Here is a 20850-nt window from a genome sequence, read left to right as displayed (position 1 = left end):
ATGATTAGCAGTCCCCAATTCATCATCCATTTTCCCTTTCCTCACCACATGCCTTAAAAACAAAATCTGTACATATATGAATTTAGACTTTCCTTGATAAACAACAGCAGCATCTAAATAAGTATGCAATGAGCAAATTAATATACATATACACAGTCATGGATATGGGATGCATCCAGAACCAGAGTGGCCACATGTACCTGGGGGCAGCCCTGCTCATGCTTGAAGGTCCTACACAGTGACAGAATCAGGCATGCAAGGAATAAGTATCAAATTCAGTAAACCAAAGCCACATTTAAAGTATTGAAATAGAGTATAATGGGGACTAAGATATCTTACACACAAGATCCGGCCACCAGTTAACAGAAGGTGATGCACGGACTACGGGTACTCTGCCAGGGGTCAAGCATTCTCTAGACCATCACCTTATTAGTGGTTAGTAAGTAATTATTTCTCCTGCTAGCAGTCTGGCTCTTTCTTTGCACAAAAAATCAAATGGCAAACTGGTGAACAACATTATGGTTTATGCTTGCAATCATTTGATCCAATCAGACAGCCATATATTGTGGGTAAGCAACAAGATGTAGCAAGTCTCTCAAGATTTATCCCCTTTGCAGGGCTTTCAAAGTAATTTTCTCAAACAACTTTTAGATCCAAAATCGGGAATAAATTCATGAATTGCTGAGCAGTTTCTTGTTGCATTCATACTGCATAGCCTTCAGAGATTCTTATTTTCATATCAGTATATCACTTCTAACAATAATGGCTTGAAGTATTTACAAGACAGGGTCAGTGGGGCTAGACTGGGGCAGAGGCCACTACCAGCAGACAGCACATCAGGGACCACTTACGGTATCCTTGTCCAAGTTACAGATCTTCGTCTGGATGAGATAGTCGAGAAGCCAGTCCACAGGTTTATCATTATAGAACATAATGAAAAATTGTACCAAGTAGGGGAGCTCTACACACTTGAACATTTTTCCTGTGGACAGCCATTGTTCATTATGGTATATGTTTTGCTCTGATCGTAGTGAACTGCAGCCAAGCTAGACAGAGGTGATCATTGCAAGGAACTGGTAATTCCTTATTACAACTAATGATTCAAATTCTTCAACTGTATAAGTGTGACCCCCCCCCCCCCCCACATACAAATAAATCAATAAATAAATATATATATATATATATATATATATATATATATATATATATATATATATATATATATATATATAATATATATATATATATATATATATATATATATATATATATATATATATATATATATATATATATATATATATATATATATATATATATATATATATATATATATATATATATATATATATATATATATATATATATATATATATATATATATATATATATATATATATATATATATATATATATATATAGGTATATATCCTTTTATCCGAAATTCCAAAATCCGAAAGCCGCCAAAATCCAATTTTTTTTTAATGCTGACATGATGTCACAAATTGAAAATTCCACAAAGTGATGGGAAGGTTCCACCATTAACAGCTGTTGTGTGCTGCTCAGGGTTGCCAGGTCTGCAATATACCTGCCAAATTGGGCGGGTAAACCTACTGCTGCGTCGACACCTTGGGCGTCAAAACATCTGCCCGCCACCACCGCGTGTTTTGGGCGGTTTTAGGGATAGGATTGGGTGGGAACACAGTCCAAGACCTGGCAACTCTGGTGCTGCTATGCGTTAGTTTGTTGACAGCAGTCATCGCAGTAACACCTTCGCTCATTACTCATTGTGATTACCGCGTGTTGTGTGCTGTGTGGTGTAAAGATATTGTTGAAAATGTCAAAAGGGACTGCATGTCCCAAAATAAAAAAAAATTGAAATCTGCACCACATTTGGTTCCAGGGATTTTGAATAAGGGATTCTTAACTTGTATATATATATATATATATATATATATATATATATATATATATATATATATATATATATATATATATATATATATATATATAGATATAGATATATATATATATATATATATATATATATATATATATATATATATATATATATATATATATATATATATATATATATATATATATATATATATATATATATATATAAAAAAAAAAAAAAAAAAAAAGTATGGAAGGTAGCAGCCTTCAATCTTGTACCTCCAGCTAAAAGCAAAATTGTTGACTGATCCTCAGGAGCTGTTGCAATCATTTATATACATATTCAACTTTCAAATCAATTTAAAAATAGCAGAATCATTGTAACTTACCTATAAAACCCAGCTGACAGAAGTCCAATACAAACCAATTCTTCTTCTCTGCAGTCTTCTGCAGAGCAAATCTCTTCATAGTGGCAATATACCCTTTTTTTGTCTGTATATCATCCTCTAGCTGCACATAAAAGGTTCCTTTGGGCTGTGCATACATCATGAGGAAGGCAAAGTCCAGATTCTGCTTGGTTCTCCATCTGCAGAAGGAGTTCTTCATTTTGATAAGGCTGACATATCTATCATGGCCCCCAAAGGATGAATACAGTTTGTGTGGTTGTTCCAAAGTGAATGCATTATAGTCACTCTAACCATCCTCAAGGTAAATAACTCCAAGTAAGCCAGAAAAAAAAGAGGAGAATTAATGAAAAATGTTAACAGTACATCATATCTTAATACTGTTTGCTGGCTAAGCAACAAGGATTTTAGTGTTAGCTACATATTAAAAAAAATCAACTTAAAATAAACAATTTCTATATGATTTGTAGTGCTTCAATCAAACAACGTTATGCTATGACTACTTTTTAGTTAAATTAGTTATGTTAAAAATCATGAAGCCAGTGTCTGAAGGCTTAGTTCAGTCCACTGCTTATGCTACAAGTCTTCCCCTGGGTACAGGTTGTACTGTACCCCCACACTAGAGAGTTACCCACCTGACTCGCTCAATGGGGTCACCAAGAGTCTGCCTTAAATTGTTCATATCAGGGTAGAAGGTTTCTGGGGGAGAGATGACCTCTAGGAGGCCACTTTCCAGGTGCTCCGGAAACCTGTAAGTGGTATTCATGAGCTGGCATGGAACAGTGACCAGTGAACACAGACCTAAAGATCTAATCTTGTGGCTTCCCCTCTCTCCAACTATTGAGGGAAAGGGAAAATTTAGAGGGCAAAATTTTCAAAACGTACCTATTATTAACAATGCATTGAAAAAAAAAAAAAAAAAAAAAAAAAATAAAAAAAAAAAAAATTGTCAAACAAATTTGATCTTTGGATTTTTTTTTATTTTATTTGAGTGGTTACTTAAAAATAACAAAATTCACTTACTTCCTTTCAATTTGTGAGGCAACCTGATGTACATAATCTATGTCCCACTGTTGGAAGAAAGTCCAATTTATTAATGAAAGAAAGAGAAAATGCAGGTTACAAAATAGCTCAAACACTAGACTTACTGATTGCCTTCTACCTCTTAAATTCTGTCAAAAATTTGCTTCCCTTTCAATCTTTTAACAATAATTTCGTGCCCTTACTTTATATCCCAATGAATAAGTTCACCATGTAGGTAATATTCATTATCAATTGATCTTGATGACTTTGTGGTTTCAAATGGCATTCTAGATCCTAAGAAAGGGATCTGATATCTGGTTCCACCAGAGTCAGATTCCAAAGTTGGCCTGATTGTACCCAGAAATTCTTTGCAACCCCTGCTCTGGAACACAGATTTGACTGCTGCCATGACCAGTTGCTCCATCATTGCTGATAACTGAGGGCCTCCATGGAGCAATGGTTAGCATGCCTAGCAATGAATCTGCGGGCCCTGGTTCGAGTTCCGGTCCAGACAGTTCGCATGCAGCTCACCCAGCTGTTCATCTTCCCTTTTGGGCTGGTCGATAAATGGGTACCTGGGGAAACCTGGGAAAGGTAAACTGTGGCAATCCCGTACTTCACACTGGTCCGTGTCCCAGGGTAATGGGTTCTTTCCACCACAGATTCAAAGAGCCAATGCAACAGAGATGAGTACAGCAGTCATGTGCTGCTACAGGATATGCACCCAACTTTACCTTTATCTTTTATACAGCAGAAGTGTCATAAGATTTTAGGAGGTTTGACCATTCTGCATATGCCAAGCTTCTCAATTATCTCAGTTTCTAACCTTCTTCCTCTCTATTCCTCCAAGTTTTCCTTTTTCAATCTAAGAATAGTCAACTCTACCATAATTAACTCGCACATATATTCTCATATTGTTATCCATATGAAAACCATTATAACAAGTGAATTATTTAAGCCTTTTATACCAAATTTGAATAAAAAAACACACTTTAAGATATTTGCTTTTATCTGCTCAAAGAAATCTAGAGACAGTACAGAGGGAGCAAAGAAAAAGATAATTTAATAGCATGTGTTAATACATAATTATATGCCCAACTTAAATGTGCTTTCTTTAGTAATTGTGTACTTCGCTAAAAATCTATCAGTCAACTTTTTGGCTGCCTCTAACACTTGTCCGTGACCTCACCTCAGCCACAAAGACGACGATGATACACTCCTTCATCTCGAGGGGCGACATGGAGTTGATGAGGTTGGCAAGTGTGGTCATGAGGTAGCTCTGCACTTGACGCCGCACAGTGGGCACCCCCAACACTAGGGTGGCTGCAAGAAGGGGCACATCACATTACTATCTGATTTTCTCTTTCCACGTTAAGAGACAGACCAAGGGCTAAACAAAGGGTGTAAAGAAATGCCTACAATATTCTGATCCACAACAGTTGCGAAAAAAGGGTTCAATCAATCAATCAATCAATAGGAGCAAATAACGGGAAGCGCGTCGCCTTGCCCACCCTACGCCGCCAAACCCGGGATTCCTTCCGGCAAGTCTCCATCCAGGCCCCCATCCCATTCTAAGTACTTCCTGGCAGGATATATCGACTTGCTCAAGCCACAAACTCTGAGGGCATCCCTCCACTTGGGATATTGTCTCTTACAGAATCAATTCGGTGAGTAAGGTCGGTTTCTGGGTAGCGTGCCACCTCCCCGTATAAACGGAGTTGGCATTCAAGAACTATGCAGGTAACAGGATACAGGTAATGAAAAAGGCCTCAAATCAGTCTTATGGAGTAGTCGCCGGTTTGAAGCAAAGTCATTCCAACAATATCCCATGATTCTGCGTGGACATCTATTACCAAAGGCATCAATCTGCCCCTTCAAGTCAATATTTAGTGTCCATGTGTTACTGCCATGGAAGTAGAAAGGGAGCACAAGCGACTTGAAAATCCGGACCTTTGTCCTTCTACACAGGTACCGACAACGCCATATACTCATACTGAACGAGTCCATAACATCGTGGGCCAGGCCAGTCCACCTTAAGGGGGCTCTCACACATTCCCGGTCCCGGTCGCGACCGTCCCCGATGACTCCCGATAAGCCGGTCGCCGGTGGACCGGCTGTAAGATCGGGGATTGTCGGCGGCAGACCGCCGGTCTACCGCCAGTCGACCCTGAGTACCATAGACGCAGCCGACCACCGCCGGTCAACTTTAAAATTTTCAAAGATATCGGCGATGCGCCCGGTCGACCGGCGGTGTCGAAAAATGTCGCCGGTCGACCGGTGGTCAGCCGCCGACACCCACGGCAGACCGGCGGTAGACCGCGAGTGAACACCTGTGTCTGACCTGGGGATTAGCGAGGGAGGAAGGAGGAAAACGAGGAGGAACAAGTAGAAGCGAGGGACGAAGAGAGAGAGAGGGAGATGAGATAAAGGAGGAAGAGGAATGGGTGAAAGAGAGAGAGAGAGAGAAAAAAGAAAAAAAATATATATATATATATATATAATATATATATATATATATATATATATATATATATATATATATAGATATATATATATATATAGACAGATAGATAGATAGATAGATAGATAGATAGAAAAATAGATATAGATTTAGATTTAGAGAGAGAGAGAGAGAGAGAGTTTTATGCACACGAATGAATTTAGGTATGAAGCTGTTTATGAGGTAACTATAAATATATGAAAATGCAAAGAAAGTGTTTGCTCGTCGATGTGCCGCAGGTTTGCCGCCGGTAGGCCGGCGGTCTACCGCCGACTGACCTGCTGCAGTCGCCGGTCGGAGAAATCGAAAATCGTATATGGTCGCCGGTCTACCGCCGGTAAACCGTCGGCTTACCGGCGTTAAGCCGCCGGTCCGGGGATTATTGCCTATTTTGTCGGCGGTCAGGCCCCGATCGGCTTATCGGGAGTCATCGGGGACGGTCGCGACCGGGACCGGGAATGTGTGAGAGCCCCTTAAGACTTCCTGGCGAGACCCACGTTGTTCTGAACTACACTACCAAGGTACGTGAAATTTTCCAAGATATCAATGTCTTCGCCACACGAATGAAGATATTGTGTTGTTTCATCTAGTAGGCCTCCAAACAGGCAAACACCTGCTGTACCTCGAGAGAATCAGAACCTCCAGTGACTCCTCAAGGATTACTGAATCATCGGCAAAAACTAAGTCGGTGACCCTGAAACGATACTGCCAACAGATGCTCCAAAACTCTACCTAATACCTAGTAGTCCATACATTCGTTGAAAGGTGGTGGGGCTAGGAGAAGCTGGAGACGACCCCCCCAAAATACACACTTCACAGCACTCTCGATCAGTCCCAGAGTACAGGCGTCAATAGACCAACGGTCCTTGCCAGACAGGGCCGGATTAACCATGAGGCACAAGTCTCATATAGTTACCTATCAGTGCCATTGAATGGTCAGTTAGTTAGCCATACGGAAGGCAACACCTAAAGTTGACATGGTTTACTGGAATAAATTAAGCTTTCAGGTTCTTATTCACTGGTTATAAGTTTGTAAAGATTTTTGGGCATAAATTTGGGGGTATGAATTTTGTAAATATTTGTATATAAATAAATATATGATCAGAGATCAAGGACTGTCATCAACATTTCCGAATATCGAGATCATGCTGAAAATCTTTCTCTCATTAATGGTGCCTAATTAAGTGGAGAATGAACTTGCTTGAAGCTAAAGCGTATAAAAGATGAGCTTCGTTTAGCAATGTCCCAGTCATGACTACAATTTTCGGCTTATGAACATCGAATGTGATATTTTCCTGAGTTTTGATGATATCATTGAAGATTTTTTAGAAAGAAAACTGGAAAAGTGTTTCTTTAAGTTACCAATAGTGGTGCACTTCGATTTTTTTAATAAACTATAGTGACAAGCAATTTATTTAATTTTTGTTCTGTTAATTACATACACATTTAGGGATGGGGGCCCCCAAGCTGATCGTGCCTCACGCCTCTATTAAGCCTAATCCGGCCCCGCTTGGAGGAATCCCGCGGAGTCGAAGGAGATCCCGGAGTCCCTCGCGATGCATTGAATCAAACACCTTCTTGAGATCGACATAACCTGCAAGCATCCCATGTCGAAACTCACGTCGGCGCTCCACCAGAACACGAAGTGCTAGGATAAGGTCAGTTGTCGACTTTCCAGGCGTGGACTCGGACTGTTCATGTAGTGCAGCGACTTGCCTGATGGGCGAGCCTCCCATATCTCACTCTGTGAGTGGGGGTACCTCTTTGGCCGACTGGTTAAGGAGTGGCTCTCCCGTCTTGCTGGTCGCGGGTTCGATCCCCGGCGCCGGGAAAACCTTTCCTTGTCTGGATTAATTTATCGTGTGTTTCGTTACACGCAGTAGTCGTGTGGAAATACCAGTGAAACGCCAGAATATACTCTTTTACTACACTCCCACACGACCACAGCGTGTAACGAAACACACGATAAATTAATCCAGACGAGGAAAGGTTTTGCCGGCCCCGGGGATCGAACCCGCGACCAGCGAGACGGGAGAGCCACTCCTTAACCAGTCGGCCAAAGAGGTACCCCACTCGCAGAGTGAGTTATGGGAGGCTCGCCCATCTGGCAAGTCAGCTGCACAACACTCAGATATATGCAGCTTCAGCAGCTAGTTGCGAATCCGCATGAGCAATAGATGGGCACGTTTCTTGACTGGGAAACCGAGCAGGGTAATATCACGGTAGTTGTTGCAGTCCTGGAGGTCCCTTTACCCTATCCAGATAGGGACCAACAGCCACGGGGCCTCACCTCCAGCTTTGAACAGCTCGGCACTGATATTACAAATATCAGCTGCCTTTCTACCTTTCAACCTTGACACAGGACGAACCAATAACAATGACGACTTGTCACCTCACACTATTCACCCGACAGCGCACCTTCACGACTAATCACAAACACAAAATATTACAAAATAGAAAAAAATCCCCAATTACACCAGTAATGGCTAATAAAGTAGTAAAGGAGGATATTTTTTAGCGGGTCAGATGTTTTTTTTTTTTTTTTGTTTGTTTGTTATTAACGGACTTACTCCAAACTAAGAAGAAAATCAATCCTTCAACAACGAGGCTGTGGGTTGTTGTAATTTTTAAAGAGTAATTCATACTTGATAAAAATGCTGATTAAATAAACATGCCTGCCTAATGCTCATTCTGTGGATGTTGGTAAAGTGGTAAGGGCTGGAGGTCCCTCCAGTGTGAAAAACTATGACTTTCCAGCTTCTGCCTGATGCCAAAGAAACATTCCAGCATTTCCAGCTTCAAACATGGCCAGAGAGTAAGTCCCCTGACTAACTTTCATCCTCCTTCAAAGGAATCTTGGACCCGCCTCTGAACCCCGTTCTTAACTATTCCCTTGGCTTTTGCATATTTCAGTTCTAACTTCAAATGCCGGTGTAGAAAAAATACAATGCCCGTGAACAACGGCCATATAAGTCCTGGCTATGATCAACAACTGGCCCTCCCGTCATTAGGGTATATTCGCTAATATGCAAACGCACCATTCCAATTCTTACATAAGATGGGAAGACGGAAAATGAAGAAGTATAAAAATTTACTTTGTGAAAATAATAGTTCACCATAATACTTTATTTTGACATTATTTTGCTTATAATACCTCAGCTCAAGTTTTTGTACTATGCGTGCTGGCCGGGTGCGTACAAACTGGCAATCATACGATAATAGAGTGATGGACGACACTCACGAGGAGCAGCGGCGCGGCTGGACAGTTTGGGTCTGTGGCCATGGTCAGATATTGATCCTGTCAGGGAGTCTAGAGGTGGCGCAATGCAATTAATTAGTAAAGGAAGGAAGCTGGGTTTGGCTCAGCCACTAATGAGTACATTCGTTAGGAGTAATTTGAACACATCTCCGAAAATGCAGGATCTCTCTCTCTCTCTCGTGCACACACACACACACACACACACACACACACACACACACACACACACACACACATACATATATATATATATATATATATATATATATATATATCTCTGCAACTCTTCATATCATAGCCTTCGGTGTGTTTTCATGTGTAATCAACCGCCCGTGTGGTTCTGTGCTGTGGACAGCAGATCATGCAATACGATATAACTTCGTGCCAAAGAAATAATCAGTACCGTAACTTCGTACTGTCTCTATGTATCGCTTTCGTACCATACTAATACTATTAAATATTGTACCGTAATGTTGTACCAAATATCGTACCACATTTACCAAGACATGACTATGTCATGTTAGGGAGAAATATCACTACATACTACAAAGGTGATCCTTTGCCTCGACTTCCGTGATTGGAACTGCTGAGTGTATCGCTTATTCTAGATATCTGTCTGACGTGTTGACTGTCAAAGCTTGAGTGAGTGTGACTGACTGACGAGCTGGGTCACCCACACCCTGCCGCATCACCTGCACATGCTTCACTCAGGTCAAGAAGTTGAAGCCCAGCAGCTACAGCTGACCAACTTCGTAAGTCAGGGTTGAAGTTATATGATAAGGGGAGTTACTGTTGCTACCATGGAGCTAGGATGGATGGAGATGCCATGATCCGCGCGGGCTGTACTGTCAAATAAATAAAGTCACACATTCCCGGTCCCGGTCGCGACCGTCCCCGATGACTCCCGATAAGCCGATCGGGGCCTGACCGCCGACAAAATAGGCAATAATCCCCGGACCGGCGGCTTACCGCCGGTAAGCCGGCGGTTTACCGGCGGTAGACCGGCGACCATATACGATTTTCGATTTCTCCGACCGGCGACTGCAGCAGGTCAGTCGGCGGTAGACCGCCGGCTGGGGCGCAGCAGACCGCCGGTCTACCGGCGGCAGACCTGCTGCACATCGACGAGAAAACACTTTCTTTGCATTTTCATATTTATAATTACCTCATAAATAGCTTCATACCTAAATTCATTCATGTGCATAAAACTCTCTCTTTCACCCATTCCTTTTCCTCCTTTCTTTTCATCTCTTTCCACCCTCTCTCCTTCCTTCCTCCTCCTCCATCCCTCCCTCTCTCTCCTCCCTCCCACCTGTTCCTCCTTCCATTCCTTCCCTTCTCTCTCTCTCTCTCTCTCTCTCTCTCTCTCTCTCTCTCTCTCTCTCTCTCTTTCTCTCTCTCTCTCTCTCTATCTATCTATCTATCTATCTATCTATCTATATGTATCTATATATCTATATATATATATCTATAGGGTATATATATATTTTTTTTCACCCATTCCTCTTCCTCCTTTATCGCATCTCCCTCTCTCTTCATCCCTCGCTCCTACCTGTTCCTCTTCGTTTTCCTCCTTCCTCCCTCGCTAATCCCCAGGTCAGACACAGGTGTTCACTCGCACCGCCGGTCGACCGCCGGTCTGCCGCCGGGCTGCCGTGGGTGTCGGCGGCTGACCGCCGGTCGACCGCCGGTTGACCGTCGACCGACATTTTCCACCGCCGGTCGACCGGGCGCATCGCCGATATCTTTGAAAATTTTAAAGTTGACCGGCGGTGGTCGGCTGCGTCTACGGTCCTCAGGGTCGACCGGCGGTCGACCGGCGGTCTGCCGCCGACAACCCCCGATCTTACAGCCGGTCGACCGGCGACCGGCTTATCGGGAGTCATCGGGGACGGTCGCGACCGGGACCGGGAATGTGTGAGAGCCCCTTCAGCCGCCATATTTTGGTAGAAGACAAGGGGGAGCGTGCCTCCTCTTGCCAGCACCTCATCTTTGCTTAAATACGCAGCACTGCTCCATCAGCTGACTTGACCTCAGGTGCATTGCTCAATCACACTCATTCTCCGACTCCACACACCTGCCACAATGACTCCATTGCGCCATCTCATCACCTGACCCCGCCATGAATTTTTTTTTTCCCTAGATACAATCACAATAGCTTTGAACAAGTGTTCATCGTGTTAAAAAAAATCCCTCTTCTTTAAAGATCATTCGGCCGTCTGCAGGATGTGGCTGATGAAACAGCACAGGGAAACAAGACTCAAGGAGAAAGACGTGAAGCTGTCAGCTGGCCAAGAGAAGATCATCAAGCTAAAACCGCACTGTTGATACCTTGCATGAAATCAACCAAGTGAACATTGGCATATCGTCTACCACCTCTGCACCCTCATCCGCTACACCCGCACTCCAGTCCTCCCCAACAACTGAAGATGACTCGTCACAGGGATCTGAGGGATGTGGCAGAAGTACTTCAGAAACGGGTTTCACTACAATGAAAGGAGGTGCCAGACCTGCTCGATGTGCCAATTACCCAACTAATTGTTTGAACAGATTTGCTATATTGGAAGAGCAGGAGAAGCAGCACAACACTTTCCTGTTTGGGACTCCATGATTCGCCACCAGGTGATTGAAGTCTATGGGGGAGTCCCCTGACGACGGCGCAGTTATTGAAACCCAGAAGATATAATCGACGACATCACAGCTGCCCTCGGCGAGGTCTCTGTCGAGGCTTCTCCAAGGAACTGCTGGATAATTGCCGTAGACTCAGCCAGCACAAGACTAAATCACTATATATTGTTATTTCTGAAATACTTCCAAGGACCTCAGTTGGCAACAAATTCTATAATAGGCCTTTAGCCTAAATAATCGCTTCTAGACACTTTGCAGGGAACTCGACGTGGGAATGCTTGACTTCTGCGATCATTTCTACAACCAAGGTAGTCTGTTTCAAATGGAAGTTCTGCATATGTCCTCTGCTGGAGTAGCTAGATATGGAAAGCTGTTAAACGAAGCAATGCGAGATTTTCGATCAAAAACTGTTCTGGACTTCGTCTCTCCATCCTGTCCTGACGCCTTATTGTAAAACCACGAGTAACACTAACTTCGAAACTGAAGTTCAAGATAAGATAGAAGCTTTCAGTTTCAATGTCCGTAGCCTAGGAAATAAGATGGTAGAACTGAGATACCTTGTTTCAGCAGAAAAAAACTGACGTAATTGCTATAACTGAGACATTCACTGACACCTCAAATGCTGATTTAACTTTCAGAATACAATATAGAAAGCTATAGACTCTTCAACAAAGTTCGCATCAACCGTAGAGGTCAAAAGTTATTTGCAACCTACTGACAGAACACCAAGAGACATTAATGTGGAACATCTGTGAGAGTAAATGTAGTGGGAAAAAATGAAATAAATATATTCGTCACCTACAGGCTTCCGGAATGATATTGAAAAGTATAGTGTTATGCGAGAATCACTTAAAAACAGCGAGTCACTGATTTTAGGAGACTTTAATTATAACCTCTCTCATATATATATATATATATATATATATATATATATATATATATATATATATATATATATATATATATATATATATATATATATATATATATATATATGCCAGTATGGATTCCGCAAGGGGCGTTCTACTGGCGATCTTCTTGCTCTCTTAACTGACTCTTGGTCATCCTCTCTCTGTTGCGCTAGACATATCGAAAGCCTTCGATAGAGTCTGGCACCAGTCTTTGCTTTCTAAGCTGCCCTCTTTCGGATTCTATCCCCCTCTCTGTTCCTTTATCTCCAGTTTCCTTTCCGGCCGTTCTATCTCTGCGGTGGTAGACGGTCACTGCGCTTCCCCTAAATCTATCAACAGTGGCGTTCCACAGGGCTCTGTCCTATCACCCACTCTCTTCCTGTTATTCATCAATGATCTTCTTTCCATAACAAACTGTCCTGTCCATTCATACGCCGACGACTCCACTCTGCATTATTCAACTTCTTTCAATAGAAGACCAACACATCAGGAAGTACACGACTCCAGACTGGAGGCTGCAGAACGCTTAAGGGGAGCGTCTGGGGGGGTATTTTTGATGAATATTTTTAATTCCTCGAAATTCACTTTATGGGCTCATCATACCAGGGATACAATGGGGTGTCACGTGGCGAGGTTAGTTTTTTAAAATTTAAATCCTCGCGCGGTCTGGCGGCCCTTTAAATATCTGGTAGTGTTGCCATACAGAGCGCTTTACGCGCCAAAATATGCATACATGAATCAGTGCTTTTATGTCCGTAATTTTTGCAATAGAGGATATTTTTTTACACAGGGTTAGAGTTACATTGACATTCATTACCAATACATTGTCATCGGAGAGCAGAATCGATGGGCGATCGATAAATTTAGTTTTCCTTCGTTTTCTCAAAACAGGGTCACACGCGCATTTATTTGATATTTCTAAGTTATTTATGGACCTAGCACAAACATAAAGATAGCGTTGGAAAGAGAAAAAAATTAGCTATAAATGCTAGTGATCAGAATCTGGATAAACATCATCAAAATTTTTATATAAATTTTCTAAGTTTAAACTTTGAAGAAAAAAAAAAAAAAAAAAAATGGAAAAGTAATCTCCAGGAATACACTTATTTTGTATGCCCGTTCCAGTGGTGTTTTTATTTTTGAGCTATCTAAACTCTAAATATGCTTTTTTTCAGTTTCAAAATTTTGAAATTTTTGAAAAAAAATTCATAATTTTTTTTTTCAACAAATCTTCACCAAAACTGTACATGATGTTCCTACTCAAGGTACACATCACCTGTGAGAAAATGGTGATCCTCTGATAATATCTTAGAACATGGCAGACGCTCCCCTTAACCTCAGACCTTGCTATCATTTCCGATTGGGGCAGAAGGAACCTTGTGTCCTTCAATGCCTCAAAAACTCAATTTCTCCACCTATCAACTCGACACAATCTTCCAAACACCTATCCCCTATTCTTCGACAACACTCAGCTGTCACCTTCTTCAACACTAAACATCCTCGGTCTATCCTTAACTCAAAATCTCAACTGGAAACTTCATATCTCCTCTCTTGCTAAATCAGCTTCCTCGAGGTTGGGCGTTCTGTATCGTCTCCGCCAGTTCTTCTCCCCCGCGCAGTTGCTATCCATATACAGGGGCCTTGTCCGCCCTCGTATGGAGTATGCATCTCACGTGTGGGGGGGCTCCACTCACACAGCTCTTCTGGACAGAGTGGAGTCTAAGGCTCTTCGTCTCATCAGCTCTCCTCCTCCTACTGATAGTCTTCTACCTCTTAAATTCCGCCGCGATGTTGCCTCTCTTTCTATCTTCTATCGATATTTCCACGCTGACTGCTCTTCTGAACTTGCTAACTGCATGCCTCCCCTCCCGGGGCCCCGCTGCACGACTTTCTACTCATGCTCATCCCTACACTGTCCAAACCCCTTATGCAAGAGTTAACCAGCATCTTCACTCTTTCATCCCTCACGCTGGTAAACTCTGGAACAATCTTCCTTCATCTGTATTTCCTCCTGCCTACGACTTGAACTCTTTCAAGAGGAGGGTATCAGGACACCTCTCCTTCCGAAATTGATCTTTCTTTCGGCCACCTCTTTTAATTCTTTTTTGGGAGCAGCAAGTAGCGGGCTTTTTTTTTATTATTGTTTTTTTTTGTGTGTGCCCTTGAGCTGCCTCCTTTGTTGTAAAAAAAAAAAAAATATATATATATATATATATATATAAATATATATATATATATATATATATATATATATATATATATATATATATATATATATATATATATATATATATATATATACTTGTCACTTTCGGGTTCAGAGGTGGAATCACAAAGAATGATTGATTTTTTTAGAAGTCAAATGGTTACAGAACCAACTCGACAAAATAATACACTAGATCTTGTTTAGTGACCCGGGGTATTCTAGCCGGTAATGTTGCGGTAGGAGAACATTTCGATTCTTGCGATCACAAATCATTACCGATCGACACTAGAGCTCAAAGAAGTGACTGAAAACAAGATAATGGTGCCTAATTTCAATAGAGCAAATTTCGTAAAAATCAGACGCAAAGTGACAGAAATGCATTTATTAGATGATTTCAGCGTAGAAGAAGCGTGACTAAACTTTCAAATCAAAATACTTAGGTACTCAGTAGAATACATTTATCCACTTGAAGCGACATTACACTTAAAAGTCCATTGTGGTTTAACAGCGACATCAATCATTTGTTACACCGGCAAAAGAAAGTGTAAAGCTCGCCCGAAAATAACAGAATTGAAGATCATGAAGCAGAAACAAAAAACGGAAACACCATGTAGCCAGGTATAGTATGTCAAGCAAAGAGTAGGTAAGAAAATATTGCAGCTAATTGTAAAACTAATCCGAAGTCTTTCTCAATTTATATAAACAACAAAAAGGAAATTAGAAGTGGGAGAAAAAAGACCTTTAAGCCCTTCGACCCAGGTTTATGTTTATAGGTGCGGCACTGGATCCGTGGTACACACACACACACACACACACACACACACACACACACACACACACACACACACACATTTCATTGTGTGTGAGTGGTCTCAGCCCTACCCAAAGATCGGTACTATGAGCTCTGTGCTCTTCCGTAGGGGAACGGCTGGCTGTCTCGAGAGACCCGCAGCAGACCAAGAGGTGAATTACACACACACACACACACACACACACACACACACACACACACACACACACACACACACACACACACACACACACACACACACACACACACACACACACACACACACACACACACACACACACACACACACACACACACACCGCAAATACTGGAGGTTCATAAAAAGAATTAACGATAGTGATAATTTCTGCAGTCGAAGACAAAGTCAATATGACGTGACACGGTGTAGGAAGGTAAGACCGTCAATCTGCACGCACCCTTCCAATTATCACTCATATTAAGGGAAAGTCATACTCTAATAATTCGTGCTGTCTTTTAAAAGCGAAACTAAAAACTACATTGACTGTCCAACTTTCTTCGGCAATATTTAATTTTACCCCAATTAAAATTTTTGAATACGTTATATACATTAAAAGCAGCATGCCCAACTATATGATGATGCAACGGACAGACTTCACCTCGCTGGCTGTCATTCACCGTTCACATGACCTGCAACATAAACATCTGCCAGGTACACACACACAGACACAGACGCTCAAACTAATAAAAAACCCAAGCAAATGCGAGATCATCAATATCAGCTTCCTCAAGAGGGATGTGGCGTTCCCAACTGTTCATCTCAGTGACAACGAAATACCGCAGGTCAGTTCAGCTAAAGTGGTAGGGCTTGTCATCACCTCGTCTAAATTGGCAAGACCACGTGGACCACATAATCACTCAGGCGTCCAGAAGACTTTTTATACTGTTCCGAGCAAGGTCCTTCGGAGCAACAGAGGACCAGCTAATTTCCCTGTACTGTCAGAGGATCCGACCCGTGCTGGAGTACGCATGTCCAGTATGGCATCCAGCCCTCACTGCCGCACAACGAACTGCTCTGGCATCCGTACAAAAGAGAGTGTCGCATCATCCTTGGCCACTACTATCGCAGCTACACCGGCACGCTGGCAAGGTTTGGACTTCCCAGGTTGGATGACAGAAGAGAGCAGCTCACCCTCGGGTTTGGGAAGAAGCTGTTGAAATCGGCGCACTCACATCTGCTTCTACAGCGAACAGCAACTCGTCGCCAGAGCAGACACATCAACAGGATGCCACCCGTCAGGTGCAGGACAGAGCGGTACCGAAACTCCACAATTCCTTATGTAGTACGAAAACTGAACGAAAATTTGTAAAGCGCCCTCTCATAATCAGTGCACACATTGGTAGACCTTTTTTTCTTTTTTTTTTTCTTTTTTTTTCTTTTACATTGGTAGACTTTTTTTGAGATTTTACTTTTTTTTTATTCAATATCTTCACTTTTTTACTTTTTACTTTTTATTCTTCAAATTTTTTTTTTTTTTAAAGTAACTGATTTCTTTTCTTCTTAACTGTCTCAACAAAATCTCAGTACGCAAAGGGTAACTCTGAAATTGATTAATTGTAAGCCAAGATCTTTTCAGAAACATGAAATATTTCACGAGTCTTTGTATTCTGCTTCTTGATGAATAAACCTATTATTACTATTACCACTATTATTATTATTACACACACACACACACACACACACACACACACACACACACACACACACACACTGATTATACAAAGTTAATGAGAAGAGTGCTGGAGGAAGAGGGCTGCAATAAGACTTTAATAAATTTTATAGTTGGAACCAGGAGTGAGAAATGAAATTTACGAGTAACGTTAAGAAATGTGAGGTTCTTGAGTTGGGCAAAGGAAACAGGAGATACAGCTGGAATTATAAAATAAGGAGAGATCAAATTGAGAAAGCACAAGAGGAAAAGGATTTAGGTGTAACATTCCGAAAGAACTTTTCCCCACATAAACACATAAGAAAGGTTACAAGAGAAATATACAAACTCCTGACCAACATTAGGGTGGCGTTCACTACATGGATGAGGATATGATGAAACTGATCGTGTGGGCGATTCAACCAAGATTGGAATATGCAGCAGCGGTGTCGTCTTCACACAAAGAAAAATATTACGAAAATAGAAAGAATCCAGAGGGCATCGACAAAAATAGTGAGACATGACATATGAGAAGACTCGAAAGATTTGGTTCGCCTACCTTGGAAAAGAGAAGAGAAAATGATCTGATTATAATGCACAGGGTGATGAAGGAAGTGGAAACGATCGACAGGGATGACCTGTTTGTATTAGACAATAAAAAAAGAGAGGTTACGGAGAGAAATCGAGGAAGACAAGGTTCCTGAGAGGCATCAAGAAACATAGCGTTTCTCATTGATGCAATACCACCTGGAACGACCTCGAATACGAAATGGTTGAAGCCAAAAATATTCATGAATTCACTGCCAAGCTTGATCGATAGAGATTTGGAGACGGACCCCATGAGTGTTGCCTGCTCCCATATTTCACAGCTAGGTAAATACAACTAGGTAAACCCACCCACCTACACACACACACACCTGAATGTCTGCCCCTGGAGAGCTTGAAGGCGGGACTGGTGGCGGCGGGGTAGCGCAGCAGGTGGGGCAAGTAGCTATAGATGGAAGGGAGGTGAAGGTCCGGGGCGGCGCTGTGGCTCAGGTTGGCCAGCAGTGAGCGCGCCTCTCGGGACAGCTGAAGCCCGTCATGAGTCCCGTTGCCTTGCAGAACTGCCGGCAAAACAAACACACGAGTTAACATACGGCAAGGGGTCTGATACAACAGTTAGCATGTGTCACCTGCAAGCGAAACAAGCAGAAGTTAACATGTGACTAAAGCTCTGAAACAAGAATTATATGTCACCCGTTGCCCTGCAACGAGTGACATATATCCAAACGAGTTAACATACGGCAAAAGATCTGATATAGAGGAGATATCCAACAGGTGGACTTCACAACAAACATTCATACATACATAAGTAATTTCTTTCATACATATGCATACACACGTACCTTCATGCATATAAATAAAGAAGTAAGTCATGAATGCATAAAAGATTGAAGGGAGAAAGGAAATTTACAACAGGAAATGAGGATTGGGGGCATACGCTACAGCTGCGCGTGGCCTCGCTGCTCACCTCCCTAACATTGGCCCTTGAGCCTGTGGCCGGTGTGACATCCGGGTTACCTCAGTAGCTATACCTCCTCCAGGTTTCCCCAGGTATCCATTCATCGACAAGCCCGAAAGGGAGGATGAAGAGCTGAGTGGGCTGCGCGCCGACTGCCAGGGCCAGGATTTGAACCCAGGCCTGCGGATTCGTAGTTACCACTTGATGGTGGCGCACTACATTTTAATTACCAACACGAATAATAAATCTTTCAAAGCAAGCGACTGATGGATAACTTAAAGGTGTGAAGACTACACTTATAATGTGAGCATGCTGTCAGAACTATCAATATTATTATTATGGTAAAAACAAATCTTACTACTTAACGACAGTAGCAATGGTACGAATATGAACAGTAAATTGTAGTAATTCAGGGACCAAATTTTATATTGATAAAGGAGGTTGAGGAAAGATTATTTTTTATGGAGAGAATAGTAACTTTAAATAAGTAAATAATTTCTGCTTTGACATAATAACAATGGCAAAAGTTAATGCTATTAAACGACAAAAATAAGCATTGAGCTTGAGGTAAGGGAACGGTTCATTTCATGACATGTATTTTTTTTCTGTTGTAAGACTTGTACAACGGCTCAATCATTCGTTAATATGGAGAGCGGCGTTCTTAACACAGATCCGGCCCTGCTCTACCGGACACAGCGACCTGCAAGCTGCTTGTGCAGGGAGGCGCGGGGCAAGACTCAGGTTGTGCAACCACAGCCGACTCCATGGCACTGAATGCAAAGCGACGGATTAACCAGCGGGGAACGGACTGTTTCTCAATGAGAATGAAAGTACACAAATGAAAGGTTCTGAATTAATGAATAACGAATACAGAGCTGAATAAACGAAACTTTATATTAACCAGAGGGATACAGTCACTCCCTAAATGAGCAGCAATTTTTACACGAACAAAAGGTTTTGGATAAATTAACAGTAAATGGTAATGAGTCGAAAAAATAATGAATAGAGATTTACACATTCATGTATACACGAAACGTTGCACTGACCTGAGGGTAAAAACCTGTTCCTAAATCATTCACTAAGTATACGCGACTAAAAAGCTTCTGGATTAAGGAACAGCAAGTGGTAGTGTATATTGGAAACACTGAATACAGAGTCTGACGAATAACTTCTGAAACAACTACAAAATAAAACGTATAATGCAGCACAGTGACGATGCTTCTTTTCTCGTCCTTTTTTTATGGTGCAATGAATCATAATGGCTCGCAGAAAATTGGGGAGAGTAATTCAATTGAGGGAGTGGTGGGTGAGTGGTTAGCGTGCGGGCACCGCATTCATCGAGTTTTCTGGACGACGCGGGTTAGAATCCGCCGCTACCAACAAGGATTTTTCAGTCACCGTCGAGTGGCCTAAAGCCTGAGTCACACTGACTTTACGACCTGCTAACGACCACCTCCGACCCCAAAATGCTGCGATTCACACCCACCGCTTCCCGACCACATAGGTGGCCGAGCAGTCGTGCGACCGAACGGCTACCGGCGGTTGTTCAGTGTTGCTGGGTTCACACATTCACGGTTTGTGGTCACGGTGCCCTCCCGACACGCAAAAATGGTGAATCGGCATTGTATCCGTGACTAACCTTGACATACTTTGGATTTCCGGCGCGGCATCGTAACCCCGCCGTAGAAAACCTTGGACGTCGGTGGCCTAGTGGATAAGGTGGTGAGCTTGGGATCGGACTGATGTCGACGCATGGGTTCGAATCCCCACCAGTGCTACCTTGAAACTTTGTGTCATTTGCCGTCACCTACATGTCACGAGTTCTAGTTGCATAGCAATAAAGATGAGCTTTGGGGGTAACATGGGCCTTTCAGGTGCCACTATAAAACCCGCGCCCGCACCACTAACGGGCGTGCATATGGGCTAACACGTAGTGTCTCACGATCATTTTGGTGCGAGCAAAATGATCGTGGCTCACCCCGACAACTGGCAAATGCCGTGACTATCCGGGATGGCATCGGGAAGGGTCCGAGCTAGC

General features: G+C 42.3%; 1 protein-coding gene across 5 annotated transcripts in view; it reads right to left on the bottom strand.

Annotated features, from left to right (window-relative positions):
* The window catches only part of LOC126995382 (alpha-1,3-mannosyl-glycoprotein 4-beta-N-acetylglucosaminyltransferase A-like), a 116382-nt gene that overhangs the window by 15204 nt on the left and 80328 nt on the right, over positions 1–20850 (bottom strand). For 4 of the 5 annotated variants that reach the window (XM_050854892.1, XM_050854893.1, XM_050854889.1 and 1 more), the window contains exons 4-9: positions 18226–18414; positions 4516–4649; positions 3327–3373; positions 2939–3052; positions 2289–2485; positions 852–982 (exon numbers count right to left, since the gene is read on the bottom strand). In XM_050854892.1, coding sequence (XP_050710849.1) covers positions 852–982; positions 2289–2485; positions 2939–3052; positions 3327–3373; positions 4516–4649; positions 18226–18414 — 812 coding nt within the window. The remainder of the gene's footprint in view (positions 1–851; positions 983–2288; positions 2486–2938; positions 3053–3326; positions 3374–4515; positions 4650–18225; positions 18415–20850) is intronic. The other variant, XM_050854891.1, reaches the window with a different exon arrangement.

The sequence above is a fragment of the Eriocheir sinensis genome, chromosome 1 (assembly GCF_024679095.1).
Source record: "Eriocheir sinensis breed Jianghai 21 chromosome 1, ASM2467909v1, whole genome shotgun sequence".
NCBI classification, from domain to species: Eukaryota; Metazoa; Arthropoda; class Malacostraca; order Decapoda; family Varunidae; genus Eriocheir; species Eriocheir sinensis.
Note: the sequence above shows the minus strand (reverse complement) of the source record. Positions and strands in the feature narration are given on the sequence as shown.